We start from the raw sequence: 24779 nt of genomic DNA on the forward strand, positions 1-24779 counted from the left end.
CATGTGAACTCCACTCCACTTTTCCTTTTGCTCTCTCCCCCACGTGAACTGATTTGCTCATTGCTCAAGCAAAAATAGTTCATCACAAGAGAAAGGAAACGGCATCAGCAGGAGTGGTAACTTTATGTATTTTTATGTTAAACTTTTCTTTTATTTTGAATATACAAAACTAAAAGTATTATTAAATATTTATATATATATATATTATTTGTGTAGGTATTTATATACCCAACTTAAGGTAGTGTGCACAATATTTATCAGTCATTTCCTTATAATTGGCATTAAATAAGCTTTCACCTAAAAATCACAATTTGTTAGTGTATGCTTATATTTTTTTAATTTCTAAAATCTCATATTATATTTTAATTTTTTGTGTATTACAACAACCACTCCGTATGCTTTGCAACCACATTATCCTTCTTATTTGATGACGTACGAAGGATCTGAAAGTAGAAGTTGGAACGAAGGATCTGAAAGTAGAAGTTTCCAACGTTTGCTACATCAACAACGTAATGAAGACAACAATTGAAAGTTTATGCATACTTTACATTTCTAAATTTTGTGATTTGCGATTTGAATTCTTTATCGCACTTGATGTTAATAGCTCCATTTGGCCACCACATTCATTATATATTTATAGTGAATTTCGACTTTCATTTGTGCTAGATGACATTGTCAATATTACACTACTTTAACTGCCACAAAAAACAACAAATTATTACCAACAAAATTATTTTCAAACTTAATCCGACAATTTTCACCAATCGACAATTTTTACCAAATAATTACTTACAAAATTACCAACAATTATCAAAAAATAATTACCAACAATACAATTACCAAAATAATTCCCAACAAAATAATCATTCAACAAAATAATTACTTACAAAATCACCAACAATTATCCAAAAATAATTATTAAAAAGTAATTATCAAAATAATTATCAAAAAATAATTATCAACAATACAATTACCAAAATAATTCCCAACAAAATAATCACTCAACAAAATAATTACCAAACAAGATTACCAACAATTATCATAAATTAATTATTAAAATAATTATCAAAAAATAATTATCAACAAAATAATTCCCAACAAAATAATCACTGAACAAAATAATTGCCAAATAAAATTACCAACAATTATAAAAAATTAATTATCAAAAATTAATTACAAACCAAACGGAGAGAGTGAGATGGAGAGAGACGAGGGAGACGAGGACCAGCAAGCAGCACCACCGAGCAGCGACCACCGACCACCGAGAGCAGCGACCACCGAGTAGATTTGGAGTAGTAGCGAGCGAGGGAGAGGAGTAGCGAGCGAGAGGTGTAGGAGCGAGAGGGGAGATGGAGACGAAGCTGCAGCTGGAGCGAGAGGGAAGACGGAGACGAAGCTGGGGAGACGGAGACAGAGACGGAGACGAAGCTGGGGAGACGGAGACGAAGCTGCTGCTGGAGTGAGAGGAAAAATGAAGCGAGAGGGGAGACGGAGACCTAGTAAAGCTGGTACTGGAGTGAGAGGAAAAACGAAGCGAGAGGGGAGACAGAGACCTAGTAAAGCTGCTGCTGGAGTGAGAGGAAAAACAGAGCGAGAGGGGGAGAGGAGTGAGAGGAAACTCGGCCTCGAGTTGAGCTGAAGTAATGGCTTGTGATGAACTACTCATGTTGCATGTTGATGTCGTTTCCTTTCTCTTGTGATGAACTACTTCTGCTGCTTGAGCAATGAACAAAACAGTTCACGCGGGGGAAAAGGATGAGCAAAAGGGAAAGTGGAGTTCACGTGGGGAGAGAACAAAAGGAGAAGTGGAGTGGAGTGGAGTTTACGTGGGGGCCAAAGTGAAAAGAGAAAAGAAAAGTGTGGGTCATGTGGGGAATGGCGAGAGAGCACTCGAAACGACAGCACAAGCTACCGTTTCTCTCGGCATTCTCTCGCCGTTCTCTACGTTTAGCATTTCTCTTTCTAATTACCCTCCTACAAACTATAAAGCCGAAGTTTGCGGACTTTATTATCATTTGTTTTTTTAAAAAAAACATCTACAAATAAAAGGACAAAAGATGAGACTTATAGTACCAGTGGCGGGCCCCCTGGGTCCTCAACTTCTTCAAATGGGCATTTTATCCAACAGTTGATGTACTCGGAATCCACACTTACACGAGGGTTCCGGGGAGTTGCAAGTGCTGCCAGCATTTTTCAAATAATCAAGTGATTATTGAGTAATAATTAGCTCTGATTATTGAGTAATATAAGAGTAATATATGATAATCAAGTGATTTTAATATGTAAACGGTAGGATTTTGGGCTCAAATCTTTAAATTAAAATCGTGATCATTTTATCATTAAACTCCAACTCTATCTTGATTAATAAACAAATGTTAGAAATTAGTTGTTAATAAAATATATCCTGGATGTAATGGCTATTCCCAAAGCTCAATTGAACCAAGAACAAAATCTTGAAGGACCCAAGAACAGATCCCAAACAAGAAGTGACACAAGGCTTAACAAGAGTCAATGATTAAACAATGAACAAAACAAAGAATAAGTAAAGAAGAAAACTTAGAGCAAGAGTGTTTAATGATTTGATTAAATTTGTGTTTATTTCTGTGGATGATTTCATTCCTATTCTTGCCATTCATTTTTATGAATTTTTTTTTTTTTTTTGGGTTGGCTCACGGAAGAATCAACCTGGGGACGGGTGGGTTTTATTTATTTGTCATGATTTGATTAAGCAGAGCAACTAATACTTCAAATCGTATCACTGTTGTATTAGAGGCTTCACGTACTATGAATAATTAGTGACGATCTAGCCGATAAACCAAAGTTTAACATATCTGCATATAACTGAAAGAAAATCTTATGTATTATATTCACTCCATCAAGTATGAAGCATATAATCAATTGATCTACAAGCACTAGACATACAAAAATCGAATGGTAGAATAGAATATACAAGCATCAGCATTAGATGACAGGAAAAGAGCTCATTAATCAATTATATGAGTGATAATACTACTTGAATCAAACTCACGTCCCCAGTTGAGAAGAGTTAAATTAAATAATACTTTGATGATTTCATATGCGTAAAATTATAAAATTATAATCATCAATATATCACCAGACTTTGTAAAGTTACTGTGAAAATGCATCGCAGTTGTACTTATTATCTTTTTCTTTTTTCTTTTCCAAATAGTCTAATACCAGTGGCGTGGCCTCGTGGGTCCTCAAATTATTCATATAGGCATTTCATCGAACAGTGGATATACTCGGCATCTGCACTTGGAAGACGCGTTCAAAAGCTCTAAATCATGTTAACATCGACCAAAAAGACAAAACACAGAAAGCGACAATCCAACAACTAGGTAAATTGGTTCGCTGTCACAAATGGTTGCGTTAACTTGTATATTTGGGAACATCAAATATAAACAAAGACCATGCGAAAAAGAAAAGCAAAAAGCTAGAAATAAAAAAAGGGAGCACAGTGAAATATCTGCAAAGAAGGTTTAGGACAACGATTATTATGAAAACGGGACCAGAAGTCTTTAAATCAGCTCTGTCGTGGAATATAACAGGAAGATTAAAAGAAAAATCAATCAACTACAACTAGTATATAATATAATCTTTTCACGCATTTTTATAAATTTATTGGGAAACACTATTTCTGCTTATTGAAGAAAATCAAGAAATGCTGATTCCGTCATGCTTAGTTTCATAATCATTAATAAGCTTTTATACCAATCCTTGTTTTTGAATATAATAATGGCTTCAGAAATGCATACCTGTTAGTTCTCCATTTCTTGACTCCGAGGAAAATTTGACTTGACAAATGAAGCAATGTTATAAGAGGTTGATTAATGAAGCAATTTACTGCGAGCATTTCAACAGACGGGTGATATGCATACACAGCTTCTACGTGATCACTACCATGCTTACACCATAGCTGCTTCCTGTTGTAAAACGTTGCTGACATGTCATCATACTGGACAGTGGACAGACCTTCCGAGGTTACTCTTCGAAGCGTTTCATGATGCCACGTGTACTTGATTATTTGACTAATCACGGTTCACAAGTTGAGTGAGCTATTGACCAGTAACCAAACCACACCACCTTTGCTGCAAAGAATTTTAACTGAACTTTGACTTGGTCAGAAACTCAGAATGAGTGGTGCACGTGATGCTTACACGTGAGGACCCAAATGACGAATTCCAAAAGCTGAATGATGTATGTGTAAATTAAATATAACTATTAATCATGTGGTAATTTTTTAAAAGAAGTACAGATATGTCATATGTATACTAAGTGGGTGTAGTGCAACGAAGGTGCTCTATAATTTTTCAGTGAACACAATATAATCATCAAAGTGAAAGAAAAACTTTTGAGGTTTTGGTGTATTCATTAGCGAAATTTGAGCCGAAAAGAAAAATTCATATTTGTAAACATCAAAACCAAAATCATTTGGATGTAGTTGCTGAAATTGATTAGGTCATTTTTAACCTTAAATTTAAGGCCATTAATCATTGTATGAATGTTTTGATTTTAATACCAGTGGCAATCACGTACACGTCTAATGATTTGATTAAATTTGTGTTTAGTTCTATAAATTATTTCAGTCATTGTTATGATTTTTTTTGGGTTGACTCGACGGAGCAGCTAATAATTACCCAGTTCTGCTACTGAATTTATTTCCCACGATTTGATTAAACAGAGTTCCCCTAAAACTTCAGTTCATTTCACTATTGTAATAGAGGTTTCATTCACGTTGAATTTCCAGAATAATTACTGATAGTTATATATTGAATGCTACCTCAATGTAGCTTACTGCCGCAATAATACTTAATGATTTTTTATGACAAAAAATTGTATGATTAAAATGATTATAAGATCATCTAATGCCGAGTTTCATCATTAACTACCAAAATACTCCAGAAATCCAATACATTTAACTAAACACAAATTTAATCAAATCGTTAGACACTCAACCTGAAAGTGGATTCGAAATTGATGAATTTGTTGGTAAGAATAGTCATTACTCAAATCTTTCACTGATGTCCTAAATGATTTCTCCTTCTATAGATTACAGTCGTCGGTTATAATCACAAATTGAGGATCTTGCTGGAAACTGTTGTTCAAAAATTTGCACAATTCAAAGTGAAACCAAACAGAGCACTTATTTCGGTCTGGGTAGGGCAGCCACAGTAAAGATTGAATTGTGCAATATTTTGAACAACATGTTTCCAGCAGAATCCTCAGTTTTGTGATTAGAACCAACCACTGTAGCCTATAGAAGCAAAAACAACCATCTAAGAGGTTAGTGAGAGACTTGAGTAATGATCTAGTTCCGCACTGGTCTCAGCCTTCTCTTCAATCTCTTGCCCTTTTGCTTTCGTCTGAGAAACTCCGCGCTGAATGCCCGTACTTTCACTCTTCTGCTTCTCTGTTTCTGCCTTGATATCATCAAAGATGGCATTAATCGTAGAATAAGCAGATAACAATCTAAAAGTGAAGGAGGCCAAAGGAAAGTGAGATTAAAAAACAAACAGAAGCGAAGGTTTTTTTCAGACGAAAACGGAAACAAGAAAAGGACCAATGCGAAGAGCTGACAGAATGGATGACAATAAGAAGTGAGTTGATTATTTTATACAGCCAATTCATGTAATGACAGATCTGGTTTCGATCTTTGTAATTTAAATGTATTATCAGTACGAGGTGAAGGACTTTTTTGTCGACTCAGTCCAACACAAATTCAAATTACTAAAGCAACGTGATACTGGTTTTGATCTTTGTAAATTAAGCACATCAATACGAGGTGACTCTCACAAGACTTTTGATGTGCTATTGCCAGTCAAATATGAGACGAAATCTGAATAGACTCAGTTAGTTGTGTTATTATTTAGGAGGTCGAGTCCAGATAACATCCAGCTCACTTGCCTTCTCAATGACCAACATTTTGTGAGCCAAGCGTTCGACTTCAAACCACTTAATCTGATGAGATGAATCAAGCCGAAAAACATGCTTCAATTAAAAACAGAGACAGCAGGTGCCCTGTACTCAGGATCCGATCATACATATACAAAGAATATCTGCTATTAAGAATTTCACATCTCAAGTAGTTGAAATTTAGTTTCGAAAGAAAAGAATGGAATAATTGATAATAACAATAAATTACTATTTCGCATGCATGTTCAGGTGACTTAATTTGCATTTACGCTTGCAATGCCTGACGTGCGCACGTGATCACAAAAATAAACTTGAATAGAATCTCTCACATTCACCAGAAAATTGTTGCACATAATAATAATACAAGGGATGAACCGAAATGGTAAGTTCACACATCTTTAGTTAAGATGATCAAATGAAGGAATTGCACACATATTTTTACGCTTCCAAAGCTGTAGCGGCAGCGTGTGAGTAAAAGTACAATTGAAACTAGTTTAGTCGAAGCTCTCAGCATGTGATGCTTCGCACAAGGAATACCAGTTTCAGAGAAATATTATCTAATTTTGCACACTTTTCACGGAATACCAAAAAATAAATGATCAAATAAAAGATTACTACAAAAATACATTCCTATCAATCATCATATAATTTCAAACTATATGTAATTTTTTTTTTTTAGGTTAATTGAAGGTTCCTGGAAGTTACAAGTCCCTGCCGGTGTCAAAGGGAAGGTACCAATCTCGTGTTCGTCCTTCCAATGTCAAAGGGAATACTCTGCACCTCTACGCTGGTGTTAGCCCCTGCACTCCAGTCATGTCGTTGAAGCACTCGACGTGCACCAGTGGGCCACTTTTTCCTGAGTATTTGAGGTCGAGAAAATGAAAATCTCTTGGTATCATAGTGCCCATGATTTCAGCTGAAAGCCGAGATTAATCATCCAACATTATTCTCCAACTGAGGGGCTTTCTCCTACCCTGCATTTCGTCTATTATTTGTGCCAATCGTCGTACTTCTCCCTCCAGTTCCAAGGCTCGAGCAGGTGCTGCCTCAGCTCCCTTTTTTCGGCATTCGCTCCTCTGCTACAACTTCCCAAGATTCGTCCGTTGTGTAATTGATCTCTCCCTTCGTGCTCACATTCTCTCAAAGTATGAGTTCCAACTCCATTGTTAGGCACCCCATTGAGCTGTCCCCTTTATTGAAGGGATTTCCTCATTTCTATTCCTCCGATGACTGGGCTCTGTGGCTGTTAGAGATATAAATGTAAAGAATATTCTTGTAATGGTTCTGCTGATGTGGCAGCTGAGTAAGCAAGGTTGTTATTGTTAGTTTGTAAGTTTGTTATAGAGCTGGGAAAGTTAGTTAATCACAGCTTATTCTTTACACGTGTGTGAGCAAATGTAGAAGGTTCTGGATCTCAGTATATAAGCTCACTTTCTGTACTCATAATTAGTTGAATAAGATTTGATCTGTTTTTCTTATATTTTCTCTTAATGCTCATTAAATTTTCCCTCACTTTCTCTACAACCAAACAAGCACAAATAGCTTGATTAAACTTCAATTTGGTATCAGAGCTAGATTTAGTCTAATCTCATGGCGTTATCAAGCTTGAATACAAACATCTCATCTTCAGCAACAACCTTTACCTTCACAACTCCAATAAAACTTGACCGATCAAATTACTTAATCTGGAAATCTCAAATCCTATCTTCAGTTCGAGCAAATGAACTTGAAAGTTTGCTTGATGGATCCAGAATTTGTCCAGATCAATTTCTCTCAAGCACTCAAGGAAATTCAGATGCTATCTTCAATGCTTCTGTAAGTTCAACTGTTGCTTCACGAGAGAATCCTGAGTTTGCTGTGTGGAGAAAGCAAAATCAGATGTTATTGAACTGGCTGTTATCCTCCATCAGCGTTGAAATCCTCAGTCTTGTGGTAAACTCTAAAACTTCCTATCAACTGTGGTCTAGTTTAGAGCAACAATTTGGATCTGAAACTGCTGCTAAGAAAGTTCATCTCAAAATGATGTTGAATAATCTGAAGAAAAGATCTATGACTATGACAAAATATTTTAGTAAGTGAAGTCAGTTACTGATGAGTTTGCTATTGTTGGAAGTCCTGTTAGTTCTTTGGATTTTATAACTCATCTCATCTCTGGATTAAGTCAGCCTTATTATCCAGTAGTTGTGTATATTGAAGCAAATGTTCTAAAAATGAGTATTAATGAGGCTTATTCAATGTTGTTGACACATGAGGCACGTTTAGAAAGTAATCAATCTAATGCTTTCAAGGAAGTGAAACAGACTTAGCTCAGGCTAGAAACAATCAAAAGAAAATTAATAATCAGGGAGGCTGGAATAACAATAATCAAGGAGGCTGGAATGGAAACACTAGAAATAAAACTGGATTTAATAACTGGAATGGAAATTTTACAAACAGAGGAGGTTTCAATCCAGGAAAGGGACAAAATTCAGGCAAAGGACAATAGAATAATAACTGGAATAACTGGAATGGAAATCAAGGTAGAGGTAATTTTGCTGGTGCTGCTGGAAATTTTTCTGGTGGATTTCCTGGTGGTTTTAATGGATTTGGAAGAGGAGGAGGCAGAGGAAGTATTGTTTGTCAAATTTGTTTCAAGCATAATCATACTGCAACTAATTGTAAAGACGGATTTAACAGAAACTTTGTTCCAAATTTTTCTGTGCAAGGAAATTTTCCAGGTCAGAATCAAACTTCCAGAGCTGCTTTTATGGCTACATCAGAAGGAGTTGCTGACCAAGGATGGTATCTGGATAGTGGAGCAACACATCATCTTACAAACAATGTGGAAAACTTAGCTGATGGTAAACCTTATTTTGGATCTCAGTTGCTGTTAGTTGGTAATGGACAAGGTCTTAGAATCACTTACATAGACAATATATGTCTCTTTACATCCTTAGGTAATCAGTTAAACCTTTCTAATGTTCTGTGTGTTCCCAAAATTACCAAAAATCTCATTAGCTGGTCTAAACTTCTCTTTGACAATCATATAACCATTGAATTTGTTTCTAATCTTTGTTTCATTAAGGACAAGATGCAAGGAACTTTGCTGGCACAGGGGATTGCTGAAGATGGTCTTTTTAAGCTACTGTCTCAAGATACACCTATTCTTGATTCTAAAGCTTTGGGTTTAAAACCTAGTTCAATGTTGTCTGTTGTTTCAAATAAAAAGATTGTACACTCTTTGAAAGAGTTGAATAACCAAACAAATGTCTGTTCCAATTTGATCAATTCCAATAATGAGAATTCTGTCAGTTTTTTAGCTTCCAATAGTGAGTTTATGCAGTTGTTGCACAATAGGTTTGGTCATCCAACCAAACATGTTTTGCAAACAATAATGAAAAGTCTCCCCATGCATTCAATCCATTCTCAATCTCTTAACTTTTGTGATGCTTGTCAATATGGCAAATTACATCAATTTCATTTTCCAGTCACTGATATAAAATCAAAATTCCCTCTCCAACTCTTATATGCTGACTTATGGGGTCCAGCTTCTGTGTTGTCCATGGATGGATACAAGTACTATATTTCCTTTGTTGGTGATTTCACAAGATATTGTTGGATATTTCCACTCACACTCAAATCTGAGGCATTTGAAACCTTCAAACACTTCAAGTCCCTTGTAGAAAAACAATTTTCTTTATCCATCCAAACACTACAAACTGATATGGGGGGTGAGTTTATAGCTTTCAAATCATTTCTACAACAAGAAGGTATTCAGTTTAGATATAGTTGCCCCCATACTCACCATCAAAATGGTGTGGTTGAAATGAAACATAGGCAAATTGTTGAAACTGGACTCACACTCTTAGTTCAAGCTCACTTACCTCTCTCTTTTTGGTGGGAAGCTTTTCATACAGCCACCTACTTAATTAATAGAATGCCAACACTTGTTCTCAACAATTTCTCTCCTTTTCAGAAACTATACAATTAGCTTCCAGATTACAAATTTCCTAAAGTGTTTGGTTGCTCATGTTTTCCTTTTCTTCAACCTTATAATCATCACAAGCTAGATTTTCATACTCAGAAATGTGTCTTCATTGGTTACAGTCCCATTCATAAGGGCTACAAGTGTCTTGATCGAACTGGGAAAGTTTTTGTTGCCAGACATGTTACCTTCAATGAACTGTAATTTCCATATTTTGAACTGTTTTTGAAAAATAAGTCAAACATCTTCTCTCATTTTGATATCTCCACTCCATCTTTAGTTCATTTCTTTCTTCCTCAAACACTTATTCTCAGTAACAGTAGCAATGAAGAGCCATCAGCTGCAGTCTCTAGTCCTGCTTTGTCTTCTGCATCAGAGTCTCATTCCTTGCAAAATTCTGTTCATTCACAATCCCTTGATCTATATTCAAGACCTTCAAATTCTTCTCAACCAGTACTCTCTACTCATCCTATGGTTACCAGATCTAAAGCTGGTATCTACAAACCCAAAACCTATCTAGCTGTTTCTCAAGACCTTGAACCATCCAATGTCAAAACAGCATTGGCAGATCCTAGGTGGTACTCAGCTATGAAAGAAGAATTGGAAGCTCTCCAAAGAAATCAAACTTGGTCATTAGTGCAACATCATCCCTTGTCGCATTTGTATCATAAGCCCTTCTTTGCTCGTTCCTTAGCTCATGTAAGATGGCGGTGAGGGTCTTTATTTGCTTCTCCATCCACTCCATTCGCTCATGCATCACTCTTTCCCGTGCCTCATTTGCTATCTCTCTTAGAGTAATCGTTTCACTGGTCTCATGCTCGTCTCCTTAGGCACTATTCCTTCCCATATCTATGTCCACACGCCTACTTCTCCCTATGAGTTGCTTTGCTAGTAGTAGCTTTTTTTTCAGCTCCCCACAGACGGCGCCAAAATGTTGATGCTGAAATATGGTCGTACGTGGAAGGCTGACCAGGTTGTCTCGTCAACGCTTAAGTTTGCTTTGGGTGAGGCGCGAAGCTACTTGTTCTCTCTCCAATCAAACGGGTTTAACGACCTCAACTAACCTTGCTCCTTCTCTTCTGACCTGCACTCACACAACTGGATCTAGAGTGCTGGTGGTTTTTCCGGCGAGAACCCTCCAATACTTAAGTCAGTATGCAGGGTTTTAGGAAAAAAAAAAGGTTGAATTATCAATCTATCAAAACTAACAATTCTTAAATGAAGGAAGTGATGGGTGTCGAAGCCAACAAAAATAAATTCCTACTCTAAATAAATTGTGTATAGTGATTGAGCAGGGTCGTGTCCACAGAGATCGGTAATTATTTAAATCCTTTTAAAATGCAAAACATAAAATGGGGGTTTTGTTGACAATAATAAAAATCAAATTAAAATAATAAGAATGCAAATTAAAGTTGTAATTCAAATTGGAGAAAGCTCTGGTTGAAGGAATTAACTCAGCTTGATTCGACTACTGATCATTGATTCAAATATATATTATTATTACTTATGAATAGACCGGTTATAGCTACTGAGACCCTCTAATAGCCAATCTCTCCTTAATTAGTTGATAACCAAGGTACGACCGTTGGATATTTCCCTAATCAATAGACAACCCTAGATACGATCATAGGATTTAATCAATTGACAGCCTGAAAAACCAGAGAGACCCAAATCCTAATAAACACATATGATGATTCATTTAAATTAGATTGTTTATTCTCACAACACAACTCTCTGCTATGTTATTTGTCACAAACATTAAATTCTTCATACGATGAATCCTTTAATTGACAATAGATTAAGTTGATAATTAAATAGTGGCCAATTACTTAATTAACAAACATAATCATAAAACTAATTCAGAGAATAAACAAATACCCAAAAAGTAATAAAACAATTAAAGCATAAGAAAGATCTCACAGTAGTGATGAATCAAAGCTTCGTTATCCTTCAACCAGAAAAATAGGTTTAGCTCTTCATAGAGAGAAGAGAAAAATTAGATCTAGGGTTTCTTTTTCTCTAATTTCAATCCCCCCTTTTTCACAATAGATTCCTCCCTTAAATACTCTCTCTCTCTTCTCTTTTAAAATTCTATTTAAAATAAAATACTAATATCTGAAATATTAAATTCGTAATTACAAAAATAACCAAAAATACAAAACACGTTAAACTAAAAAAAAAACTGCAGGTCCGCAGTTGACAGCACGCGCCCACGCCTTATCAACAAAGTTCTTCTGACGCTCAGAAATTTCTCCAAGAGAACAATCCTCCTTAAACATCATCTTTTAGCTCAATTTTATCATCAATCAATAGAATTGCACCTACAAAAGTAAAACACAAGTAAAACATTATTATTAAGTGCAAAACATCGATATTAAGGGAAGTGAACAATGCAAAACTAGTGCATAAATTGCACTCTAACAAATTCCCCCACACCAAGATGATGCTTGTCCTCAAGCATATAACTCAAGATTAATCCCAAATCTCCACTCAATTCTCATCTCAACTCATCCAAAAATAATTTTAAGCAAGCATACCTCAAGAAATTAAGTCGATCAACATTCGAGAGACAAGGATTTTAAAGCATAGAATCTCATAAGATAGAATAAGAACATTCAACCACCAAGAAGATCCATTCAAAATTCAAGTGCAACAAGATGTAATAGCCCTCTCAATAACTTCACTCCATGCACTCAAAGTGTTTAAGGTGTCATTTATCCACTCAAATCAAATCAAAGAATGCTATTACCATAAGCTTGCTCATAAATCACATCTCAATCCACAAAACATGAATAAAATGCAAAAATCTAAGGGTCTTAAAAGGGTTGTAATGCGGTTAAATGGGTTAAATGAAAAAGAAAGGTTTACGAAAGAAAAAGAGATCAAAATGAGAAGAATGAACTCATTGAATGAACTTATGATATCAAAATGCTTATTTCTACTCAAGTCACCAAGAATGTAAACATTTTTTTTTTCGATTTTTTTTTCGATTTTTCTTTTTCTTTTTTTTTTCTTTTTTTTTTTCTTTTTCCTTTTCTTTTTCTTTTTTTTTGTTTGTTTTTTTTTTTTTCGAATCAAACAAAAGAAACGAACCTTGCACAATTGAATTCAAGCATAATGTTTGTTGATCTAATTGAGAAACTTTAATACAAGGTAGAAAAAGCAACAAAATATATCCATACAATGAGTCCAAAAATCTCCTTAAATTGAGGCTCAAAAAGAAGAAAAATGGTTAAGTAGACGGAGAGAATTAGATGGGTAATGGTTAAGGCTCAAACAAAGGTAGCAAATAAAGGTCTTCCGGTAAAGAAAAAGGAAAATGCGAGAATAGAAAAATGGTAAATGGTTTGCCCTTATCATTTTAATGCATAAAATCCCGTAATGTGGCTTCAACATGCATAATAAAGCAAGTTCTAGAATAAACAAACTAGGATTGATATTCACATAACAAAAATAATTAGAGCAAAGTGGTTGCTCATAGGCTCAAATCCTCACAAAGTTGGTAAATTTGCCATCAAATCATGTACACTCTTCAAATGAATCAATCATCAATAGTGGTGTAGAATGAGATGAAGGTATGAATGAGATATAAAAGGAAAGGTAAAAATGATAATAAACGAGAAAGATGTATGTAGTAAAAAAAAATGAAAGATAAAATGTGAGTGATGAAAGAGTATGATAGGAAAAAAAATAGATGTAAATAATTTGAGATAGATGGGAAAAAAGTAGTGAGAAAGAAAAGAAAAGATAAAATAATAATATATAAAGCATACTAACTCCAAAATCATTTAAGGATGAGTAGAGTGAAAATAGATGAGTAGAGTGAAAATAATAATTCCAGGCATCAATAATGCAAAAATCCCTCCCCCACACCAATAACTTACATTGTCCCCAATGTAAGATAATCAAAGCTCACATAAAAATTAAAGCGTAAGGATAAAAGATTAAAGGCAAAAACTTCCCTGAATTGTGAGCTTTGATCCTCATAACGTCTATGGGCTTGGCGGGAATGGTGGGATAAATCCCACACTCTTGAAGTATGCGGCCAAATTCTGCTCCATCTTGTCACGGATTTCGATTCACGCGGCTGGAATGCATGTCGTAGGCTGGTTGCGGACTATTGCTGCTCGACTGGAGCTTGCGGGTACACGGCTGGTGGTTCAGTTGCGCGCGGATGGGACTGATGCTGCGAACTGGTGACGCTGGATCTGCGTGCTGCGGCTGTTGCTGCGCGCTGGGGGATTGCTGGTGCGCGCGCTGGTGACGCTTGTTGCGTTGCGTGCTCGGCTGGAGCTTGCTGCGCGGCTTGGGGCTGGTTGCGCACTGCTGGTTGCGTGCAGGATGCTGTCTGCGTGGCTGCGTTGCGCGCGAGAGCTGCTGCGTGGCTGTGTTGCTGCGGGACTGTTGCGCGCGAGAGCTGGTTCTGAGTTGCGTTGCGGGGCGTGCTCGTTGCTGGTGCGTGCGTTGCGCGCGACTGATGCTGCATTCTCCGGCTGGCTGGTTTGCTGCTGGCGTGCTGCAAACGGCTGGAGAAGAAAACAATTTCTGGAAAATTAGGGATTTTGTGAACAGTAAAATTTTTTTTTTTTTTTAACAATGATTTTTTTTTGATTTTTTTTTTAAAAAAATATATATATATATATAAAAGAAAGAACAAAAGAAATAAATAAATAAAATAAAATGAAATAAAATCAATTAAAATTATTTTTTTTTTTTTTTTTTTTTTTAGTGATGAATCACTTTGAGACACTAAAAATTTCAGAAGTACTTTTCTAATAAGCACGTGGGCACGCCTTAAAACTATTTTACTTTAAAAATTACAGAAGTACTTATTAGTTAAGACGTGGGCACGCCTTATCAAAAATTTTCTTCTGACCAAAATAAGCAAACACATTATTTAAAAAAAATTTGAATCAAAATTAAAAGAAGATATAACAAAAACCAAAATAAATAAATCACTTGGGTTGCCTCCCAAAAAGCGCCTTTGTTTTATGTCTTTGGCTAGACACATTTATGCATCAATCTCCATAATTTGGACTTTCGAGAGCCACATCCTCCACAATATTCACCGAAAAACCTTCATAAAAAGGTTTTAAGCGATGACCATTAACCTTAAGAACTCTGTCAGAGGTCGGGCTCCGAATCTCAACTGCACCATGAGGAAAAACATTAGTAACAATAAAAGGTCCAACCTAACAAGAACGTAATTTACCCGGAAAAAGTTTAAGTTTAGAATGAAAAAGAAGAACTTTTTGACCAACAGAGAACTCCTTTCTCAAAATCATTCTATCATGAAATGTCTTCGTCTTTTCCTTGTAAAAAATTTCCTGCGCTATAGGGTTAATAACATCCACAGAAAATACCGAATGTTCCTCACTAGGATATTTCATGGCATCATTCATATTGAATTCTATAACCTCTCCATCAAACTCCATAGTGAGAGTCCCTTTATGTATATCCATTTTAGTCCTAGCAGTCTTAAGAAAAGGTCTTCCTAGCAAAATTGGGACAGAATTAGAGGAGTTATCATCTTCCATATCAAGTACATAAAAATCAGCAGGAAAAACCAACTCATTAACTTGTACTAAGACATCTTCTAATACCCCATCAGGATATGCATTAGACCTGTCAGCTAGTTGAATTATCACACCAGTTTCTTTTAATGGACCAATATTCAAAGATGAATAAATGGAACGAGGCATGACATTAATAGAAGCTCCTAGATCTAACAAAGCCTTTTCAACTCTAACACTACCAATTTTACAAGGGATAGTAAACATACCTGGATCCTTGCACTTAGGAGGTAGTTTCTTTTGGAGAACTGCTGAAACATTCTCCCCCATGTGAACTTTTTCATCTCCTCTTAATTTTCTCTTGGAGGTGCACAGTTCCTTAAGGACTTTAGCATATCGAGGTATTTGTTTTATAGCATCTAATAAAGGAATATTTACCTCAACCTTGCGAAATGTCTCAAGGATGTCTTTCTCTTGTTCCTCCTTCTTGGATTTTGCAAATCGGCTTGGAAAAGGAGGAGGTATCACAATAGGTAGGGATTTCGCTTTGGTGGGTTGTGCATCTTGAGATTGAGGCATTAATTCATTCTTCTCAAGTTCATCTTCTACATGCTTTGTCACTTTCTTACTAGGCTCTTGCAACTCCGTCCCACTTCTAAGGATGACAGCACTAACGTTTTGCTTTGGATTCACCTCAGATTGTGAAGGCAATCTCCCTAATACTTGAGACTCCAGACGGCTCACTGTAGTCGCCAATTGACTCATTTGGTTCTCCAAGTTCTGAATGCTTGCTGTAGTTGCCTGCTGAAATTGTTGAGTGTTAGTCGCAAGTGATTTAACAATTTCTTTAAGAGATATACCTGACTTGGAGTTTGACTGTGGAGGTGCTGGTTGTCTTGGTGGATACTGTTGTGGGAATCCTGACGGCCTAACTCCATAGCTGAAGTTGGGATGATCCTTCCATCCCGGATTGTATGTTTGTGCATAAGGATCATACCTCCTCTGAGGCATGCCTGGAAATCCTCCAACTGCATTGGCTTGTTCAATGTGTTCTTCTTGAAGTGTAGGACACATATCAGTTGAATGACCCATATTGTAACATATACCACAAGTCTTCACCTGCTGCACATTACCTACAACAAACTTTTCCACAAGAGAAGTAAGTTTATCTAAACGTTGTTCAACAGAAGAAATATTTACCTCATTCACCTTCCTTGAAGTGAGCTCTTGCTTGCTGCTAAATTGTTGTGCATTGGCAGCCATATTTGATATCAACTCCCTTGCTTGAGTAGGGGTCTTGTTCACCAACACGCCTCCACTAGCAGCATCTATCATACTCCTATCCATCAATGACAGTCCTTCGTAAAAATATTGAATAAGAAGTTGATCAGAAATTTGATGCTGAGGACAGCTGGCACACAATTGTTTGAATCGCTCCCAATACTCATATAAAGTCTCCCCAGGAAGTTGTCTGATCCCACAAATATCTTTTCTGATGTTGGCAGCTCTTGAAGCCGGAAAGTACTTCTCAAGGAACTGCTTCTTCAAACCATTCCACGTTGTAATTGATCCAGGAGGCAAGTAGTACAACCAATCTTTAGCTAGCCCATCTACAGAGAACGGAAAAGCACGCAGCTTAATCTGCTCTTCAGTCACACCTTGTGGTCTCATACTTGAACACACAACATGAAACTCCTTAAGATGTTTATGAGGATCTTCACCTGCAAAACCATGAAACTTGGGTAATAAATGAATAAGACCAGACTTTAATTCAAAATTTACCTCCAAGTCTACATATTGAATGCAGAGTGGTTGTTGATTCAAGTCTGGTTCAGCTAACTCTCTAAGAGTTCTTTCTACAGGTGCAGGTCTATCCATCACTTGTTCTTCTGAATCGCTAGATGATTCAACTAAATCAGGCACCGTATCTGTTTCAGAAGCAAAGGCGACGAGGATCGTTGCTTAGCTCGCTTCGTCTGCTGTCTCAGCTGGCGAGCTGTCTTCTCAATTTCAGGATCAAACGAAAGTGTACCTGTACGAGAAGAACGAACCATACACCAAGTAAAACGTAAAAAGGATTAAATAAATGACACCAATCCCCGGCAACGGCGCCAAAATTTGATGGGTGTCGAAGCCAACAAAAATAAATTCCTACTCTAAATAAATTGTGTATAGTGATTGAGCAGGGTCGTGTCCACAGAGATCGGTAATTATTTAAATCCTTTTAAAATGCAAAACATAAAATGGGGGTTTTGTTGACAATAATAAAAATCAAATTAAAATAATAAGAATGCAAATTAAAGTTGTAATTCAAATTGGAGAAAGCTCTGGTTGAAGGAATTAACTCAGCTTGATTCGACTACTGATCATTGATTCAAATATATATTATTATTACTTATGAATAGACCGGTTATAGCTACTGAGACCCTCTAATAGCCAATCTCTCCTTAATTAGTTGATAACCAAGGTACGACCGTTGGATATTTCCCTAATCAATAGACAACCCTAGATACGATCATAGGATTTAATCAATTGACAGCCTGAAAAACCAGAGAGACCCAAATCCTAATCAACACATATGATGATTCATTTAAATTAGATTGTTTATTCTCACAACACAACTCTCTACTATGTTATTTGTCACAAACATTAAATTCTTCATACGATGAATCCTTTAATTGACAATAGATTAAGTTGATAATTAAATAGTGGCCAATTACCTAATTAACAAACATAATCATAAAACTAATTCAGAGAATAAACAAATACCCAAAAAGTAATAAAACAATTAAAGCATAAGAAAGATCTCACAGTAGTGATGAATCAAAGCTTCGTTATCCTTCAACCAGAAAAATAGGTTTAGCTCTTCATAGAGAGAAGAGAAAAATTAGATCTAGGGTTTCTTTTTCTCTAATTTCAATCCCCCCTTTTTCACAATAGATTCCTCCCTTAAATACTCTCTCTCTCTTCTCTTTTAAAATTCTATTTAAAATAAAATACTAATATCTGAAATATTAAATTCGTAATTACAAAAATAACCAAAAATACAAAACACGTTAAACTAAAAAAAAACTGCAGGTCCGCAGTTGACAGCACGCGCCCACGCCTTATCAACAAAGTTCTTCTGACGCTCAGAAATTTCTCCAAGAGAACAATCCTCCTTAAACATCATCTTTTAGCTCAATTTTATCATCAATCAATAGAATTACACCTACAAAAGTAAAACACAAGTAAAACATTATTATTAAGTGCAAAACATCGATATTAAGGGAAGTAAACAATGCAAAACTAGTGCATAAATTGCACTCTAACAGGAAGTGTTTCAGAAAGCTTTTTGGAAATAAATTCTAGATCCAAAATGGCAGAGTTTTCCCCCTTTTTTTTTTTTTTTCCTTTTGTTGTTTTTTTGGGGGTTTTTATAGGCAGCCTTCCCATGTATCTGGAACATCCCCACGTCCTCCATATTCGAGCCTTCGTGGGTTTAGAGGATTTTTGAAAATCGTGCATCCGTTATCGTTCCTTTCCCCGCATGGTCGGGAAATGGAGAAGCCGTCGCCTAGATATGGTATCGTGTCCGATATTTAAGGAATAGTTCTCTGGTCGACTTTTAGCCATACATCGAAGAGGACCCTGGTACTATTGTGTCTGCTCATAATACACCGACGCGAGGAGATTCTTACCTCGACCAGGCGAAAGCATGTGTGGCTGGTGCTCTGGTAGTATAATCACCCTAACAAAGACGATTGAGTATGTTGATTGAGATGGAGAAAGACTTGCAGAGTCTTGAGATGTGCGTCGGCCCAATGGTAACCAATTATTTGATTTGTACAGCGGCACTCACTGACTTTATATTTAAAAAAAATTAAGTCAACAGAACTAAATTAACTGAGGTAGTGTGTTCGATTATATTAATTTCTTTTTCTTTTTCATTGAAATGAACGCAAAGAGTGGACGAAGAATTAAAAAAACTTGCGCGAAATGTGAGGTGATGATAAGAGTGAGAATCCCAAAATCGGATCATAAGTAGACCAATAGATTATCCCACCATCCATAGATTTCATGATGGGATTCGTTTATTCCATAACGGAACCGAGCACCAGTAGATTGTGCCACTGGCCACCACCTCAGTTCCCACGCAAGCTTATCTCATATTTGAACAGTTGGCCCACTCCTTGAGTCGCTGGCTTTTCAGTCAACAAAATATCACAGAAAACCAATTAAGGCCAAACGTTAAAACGAAGAGGCCCCATCCACCCATGTGCTTCTAATTATAGAATCTTCACCTAATTTTCAAGATTGATATTTGAAATAAAATTTGATTAAAAATTGACAAAAATATACTTAAAATAATGTCATTTTAGGTGAATTTTTTTTTCAAATTAGAACCAGAACGATATCATTTTCAATATATATTTTTTAAAATTCAAATTTGTGTCTTATTTTAGTCTTCCAATCATTTTTCAATTAATGATTCTTATCTTATTCAATCTTTACATTTTCCTTTTCTCAAAAGTAAACGAAAATGAAATAAAAAAGGTTTAAAAAAAATAGTAAATGATGAGACTCGGATCGGGTGGCTCGCAACTTGGACGAAGATTCCTGACAGTTGCTAATGCCGTCCACATCTTCCAACCTGCAATTTGGAAGACCGTTCAAGCTTTCTACAGTAGCTTTTAATTAATGACGATTAAGTTTTGATTATTTGACGTTCTTCGTAAAATGAGAGTATTTTGAGGTAATAGATCAAATGAAAGATTACCATTCATGATCTAATTGCCTAAATAATAAGAACACTTGGTCTCAGCTGACTTGCTTCAAATCATTAAATAATTCTTTTACTTGCTAGTATTGTTCATAAAATATAAACAAAATTAGAGCTTGTGTGACTTTTTTTTAGGGTAAAAATATTTCTAACTCACACGCTTTAGAAAAACTTAAGCCTTTCTTCTTCTTTTTCTCTTTTTTCAATAATTAGCTTTGATATTACACGTGTGATAATCTTGTGATAATGATGATTTTATGTATCTAATTATAAGCTAAGCTAGTGGCAAAGTACTTAATCTTCTTATTGTCGCATTCTTCTAATCAATTAGCTTTCACCAACAAAAATAATTAATAATGTAAATGGAGGAACTTGGGCTCAAATCTCTAAACTAAATGGCCATCATTAATACCAGTAAACTACAACTTCACCTAGGCTCCAGGGAGGATCCACATGTTGTCTACAGTGAACAATTGACCCCATAAACTTTTATTTTTCCATAATTTTCTATATATATTCTTGATATTTTCATGAAATCACATAATTTCTCACAAAATTGTCTCCAATAAATACCAATAGGTGCACGAACACAAATATGATGCACACATCTCTTTAATTAATTAGGGCTTAAAGAGATTTTCAGATGAATACAAATTGAATATGGCAGCTCTTGGACACCATCCATAAGAAATAAAACTAGCCTCAAATTTGATTTCTGAGTACTCAAACAAAGCTAAAAGCATAATAATGAATGAAAACTGAAACAAAAAATCCTCTCACCAGCACCATCTGACTCTTAATATGTACAAAGAACTCGAGCTCGAGCCTTATCCAAAATGCTGCACAAGTAGCATGAATCGTCTTCATAAGTTTGGAGACTCTGTAAACAAAGAGTAAAAAATAAAAAATCAACATCTCATAGTGAATGAATACTTACATTTTTCCTTTCAAGATATAAGTATTGAATGGTTGTATTAAGGTCCCGATCCCAAGCACAAAGTGTTTTACCAAACAGGCTCAGCTGCACTTCGTGTAACTTGGGTGTGCTTAATTCTCCTCTTGAGAAAATGTTCATATTGGGGCAATTTCTTACCAGTAATGTTTCCAGAGATGGGAATTTGAAGTCGCAATTATTCCCAGAGCAGCTGAAACTTGTCAGACTTTCTAAGTTCAAAAGCCTCAATTCCTTTAATTCGCTGAAAACAATTTCCTCTTTTGCTGCATAATTATCTCCCTGATCATCCTCATCTGCCACTATTTTTGTTATCATCTTGGATGATTGTATCCACATTTGCCTCAGACTCCTTGCTGTTGAGGATGTTAGAACGTTTATCATTCCATGGCAACCACTTACCTTCAAAGTTGTTAGGTTCTGAAACGATGTCGAGGATGGCACTAGATTAGTCAAATTGTAACAATAAAATATCTCCAGCTTTTCCAAATTGTTGGTATTGGTTGACTCTTGTTTGAAAATCTGCTTCAGTTCACGACGCTGGTTTATTCCCCTCATCATTGCATTCAACCCAGTTTCAAGGTTTTCAAGTGATTCTCCCCAAACAAAATCGTCTCCTTCTATAAAGAGAATTTTGATGGTGTGAAATCTCTGGAGGAAATCGTCAAGTGATAAAATAGTACTTGACTCATCAAGCCGGACAGCAAGATATTTAAGTTTGCAAAGCCAGTCTTCTGGAAATAGGCCTATGTGCTTTTCATCAACACTCAATTTCTCCAAATTGGGGAACACCTGGGTGATCATCAATCACCAAAAAAGCAAGATGGAGTTAACACTTCTTTCTTACGATTTCACAAAATAAAGTAAATACAAAGCATTCCAATGATGCATATTGATGGCCGGACAAATTTATACATATGCGGAGAGAGTATGATTTTCAGCTGTAAATACAAAGCATTCCATTTAAGTAATGTGTATTTTCTTCCATTCTCTCTTCTTAACACTTGTCCAGTAGATAGATTTTCAAATTTTATTAGATTTGTGCATAATCTCTATGAAAAAGACTTCAATTATTCTCAAATTGCATTTAAACTTTGAGATTCTTTTAATTGATCCGTTTATTTGGTTTGAATTGAAAATTTTACAAATTTATTTTTTAAAAAATATTGGAGTTTTAACTTTTTCTTAAAGCAAAAATGAATAGATAATATGAATTTTAAAAGTTTAATAATATAGTAAGAAGCTGGTATTTCATTAATATTCATCCAACTCAATGGAATTGGATATATTCACTATTGTGCAAGAATGGATTTTCTATTGTACAAAAAGTTTAATAGAATAAGATTTCTTAATTTGAGTTTTGTCCATCTCTCTATATATATTTTAAAAATATAATTTATGTTACCACGAGATGACCAATTTCTACTTCAACATCAAAATTGATAATCATTTTGTATGTAACAATATTGTATTAAGGAGTACTAATTTGGAAATAGCTCTTGAACGATTTTCAGGGAATTAACTATGGCTTGAAAAACTCTAGATCTTATGAGTATTTTCTTTGTTTGGCTAATCAAATGCCCTGTCTCTTCCGTGTATTTAACTAAACATGTAGACATAAAATAAAAAGTAGAGGAAGAAGAAAAACTCTGATAATTAAGAGAAAAAAAATTGAACAAGAAGGAAAAAAATAATTGTTTACTAAATATCTTTTTTTTTTTTCATTCGGTCTAACTGACATCCAAAAAAAAAAAAATTATGTTTGTAAGGATATTATAAAGTATAAATAAACTGATTTATATAACTAACATTTTGTTACTAAAAGACGAAGTGATGAGGGCGATGACGACAATAAAACTCTGAACTCTCAAAGTAGAAATACTTTTCAGTACTTTTCACGCGTACCTTTTCAATATGCAGAAGCTTGTAAGCTGCGCAAGAGAACGAAGCTCAAGTGTCCTCAATTGAGTGACTTCAATCACTTCAGTACCGTTATTATTGCTGGATTCATCTCCTCTCTCGGCAGCAAAAATCACTTCCATATTTTGGCAACTACTCACTTTAACGGACTGAAGTTGTTGAAGGCCTCTGCCAATGACCAATGGAAATACTTTTTTCAATTTATCACACCTTTCCACCTCTATGGTCTTTAATTTGCAAAAAGACTCTGCTGTGAGTGGACCACGACATATTTCCTCAAGGTTCCTTAAATCTCTCAGAAATAATGACTCCAAAAGGGAGAATGCAGTCGTCCGAGCTGGCGTACAATCCATTGTGTCAACAAGACGAACAATGTTGCCATTACGTCGGATCGAGACGATTCAGATGTGGAAAACCTTCTCTGCCTAGTTCACAAAGAATATTCTTAATGTCCGGCAATCCATCCAAAGTTAGGTCTTCAATACCCTTCAATTGCATGATATGCCCCTCGTTCAAGCAAATGTTGGCACCATTGGTGAGCTTCAGTCTGAACATTCTAGAAATCCCATCCGATGGGCCAACCGACCACCAATATCCAATCAATATCCTGTACCTTTGCAGCATTTTGAAGAACGACAAGTCTCTTGGTAGAGCCTTTTCATCTTGGATGAGTATTTCTAAAGAGGTCAATTTAGATAAATTATTCAACTCGTCAAGGCTGGCATTTCTTCTTTCACCGTCGACTCCTCCAACCTTCCCCCACTCAATGGGACTCTCACCAATGTACAATTCTTCTAATCGTGATAAGCTTGATATCACATATGCTGGAATAACTTTTAGTTTGGAACAATTGCTCAGATCCAACAACCTCAACTGAGTCAGCCGGCCTATTTCTTCAACCAGTTTCTGCATATTAGAACCTCGAAGTGTAAGGATTTCTAATTTCTTTAGATCTCCAATAATAGCCATGTCTCCTAGTTTGCAATTTTCTAGAGACAATGTTTGAAGGTTTTGTAAGAGACCAAGCGATGAAGGCAATGCCAACAAATACATCTGAGTGAAATCTAAAACTCTAAGCTCTGTCATCCCGGTAAAAAAGTTACTTGGGATCCTCAAAGAAGCATGATAGCCAATACAAAGGAATCTCAGTTGCGGGCATTCGAACCCTTGAGGAGGCTCACTAATATTACTATTATTTAAGGAGATTGCGGTACAAACCTTCAGTGTATCCTTATCTGGCCAGCTGGTCAGCGCAACAACCTCTATTTCCACCGCAAACACATGTGATATGGCTACATCACGAACAACATCATGCATAGAAAACCATTCACTTCTCCAGCCATCAAGCAACAAGCAAGAGTTCTTGAGTTTATCAATCAATGTATGTGCTCTATCCCGTGCCTCTTCCAACGTGTTGATGTTTTGAAACAGACCCAAACCCATGCCGTAATAGATCACGTCTTTAACGCAAGAGATGAACGTGTACCCTATTAGCAAAAAGGTTTGCCTGAGTTCCTCACCTTCTAACTGATAGTAACTCAACTCTATAGTTGAATAGGCGGCCACCGCTTGTGTCCCAGAGAAACTTCTCAAAAAAGTCCTTTCTAATTGTCGTAAAGCATTCCTCCATTCATACGGACTCTTATTTTTCAATGCCTTCGCTATGGGTACAATGGCAATGGGCAAGCCCGCACATTCCTTGACTATCTCTGCTGCTACAGATTTCAGTTCACC

The 24779-nt window shown here is 36.0% G+C and overlaps 1 protein-coding gene and 1 long non-coding RNA gene across 2 annotated transcripts in view; both read right to left on the bottom strand.

The window, feature by feature from the left end:
- Window positions 1-879: 879 nt before the first annotated feature.
- Window positions 880-4135, bottom strand: LOC127902805 (uncharacterized). Its single transcript, XR_008055444.1, has 2 exons — window positions 3777-4135; window positions 880-2180 (listed from the first exon to the last, which is right to left on the bottom strand). It is a non-coding gene; the product is annotated as an uncharacterized LOC127902805 (long non-coding RNA).
- A 16722-nt stretch (window positions 4136-20857) lies between these two features.
- Window positions 20858-24779, bottom strand: part of LOC102613633 (probable disease resistance protein At4g27220) — a 214808-nt gene continuing 210886 nt past the window's right edge. The window contains exon 7 of the mRNA XM_052442881.1: window positions 20858-21053. Within this exon, the coding sequence (XP_052298841.1) occupies window positions 21037-21053 (17 nt within the window). The 3' untranslated portion in view covers window positions 20858-21036. The remainder of the gene's footprint in view (window positions 21054-24779) is intronic.

This window comes from Citrus sinensis, chromosome 5, assembly GCF_022201045.2.
Source record: "Citrus sinensis cultivar Valencia sweet orange chromosome 5, DVS_A1.0, whole genome shotgun sequence".
NCBI classification, from domain to species: Eukaryota; Viridiplantae; Streptophyta; class Magnoliopsida; order Sapindales; family Rutaceae; genus Citrus; species Citrus sinensis.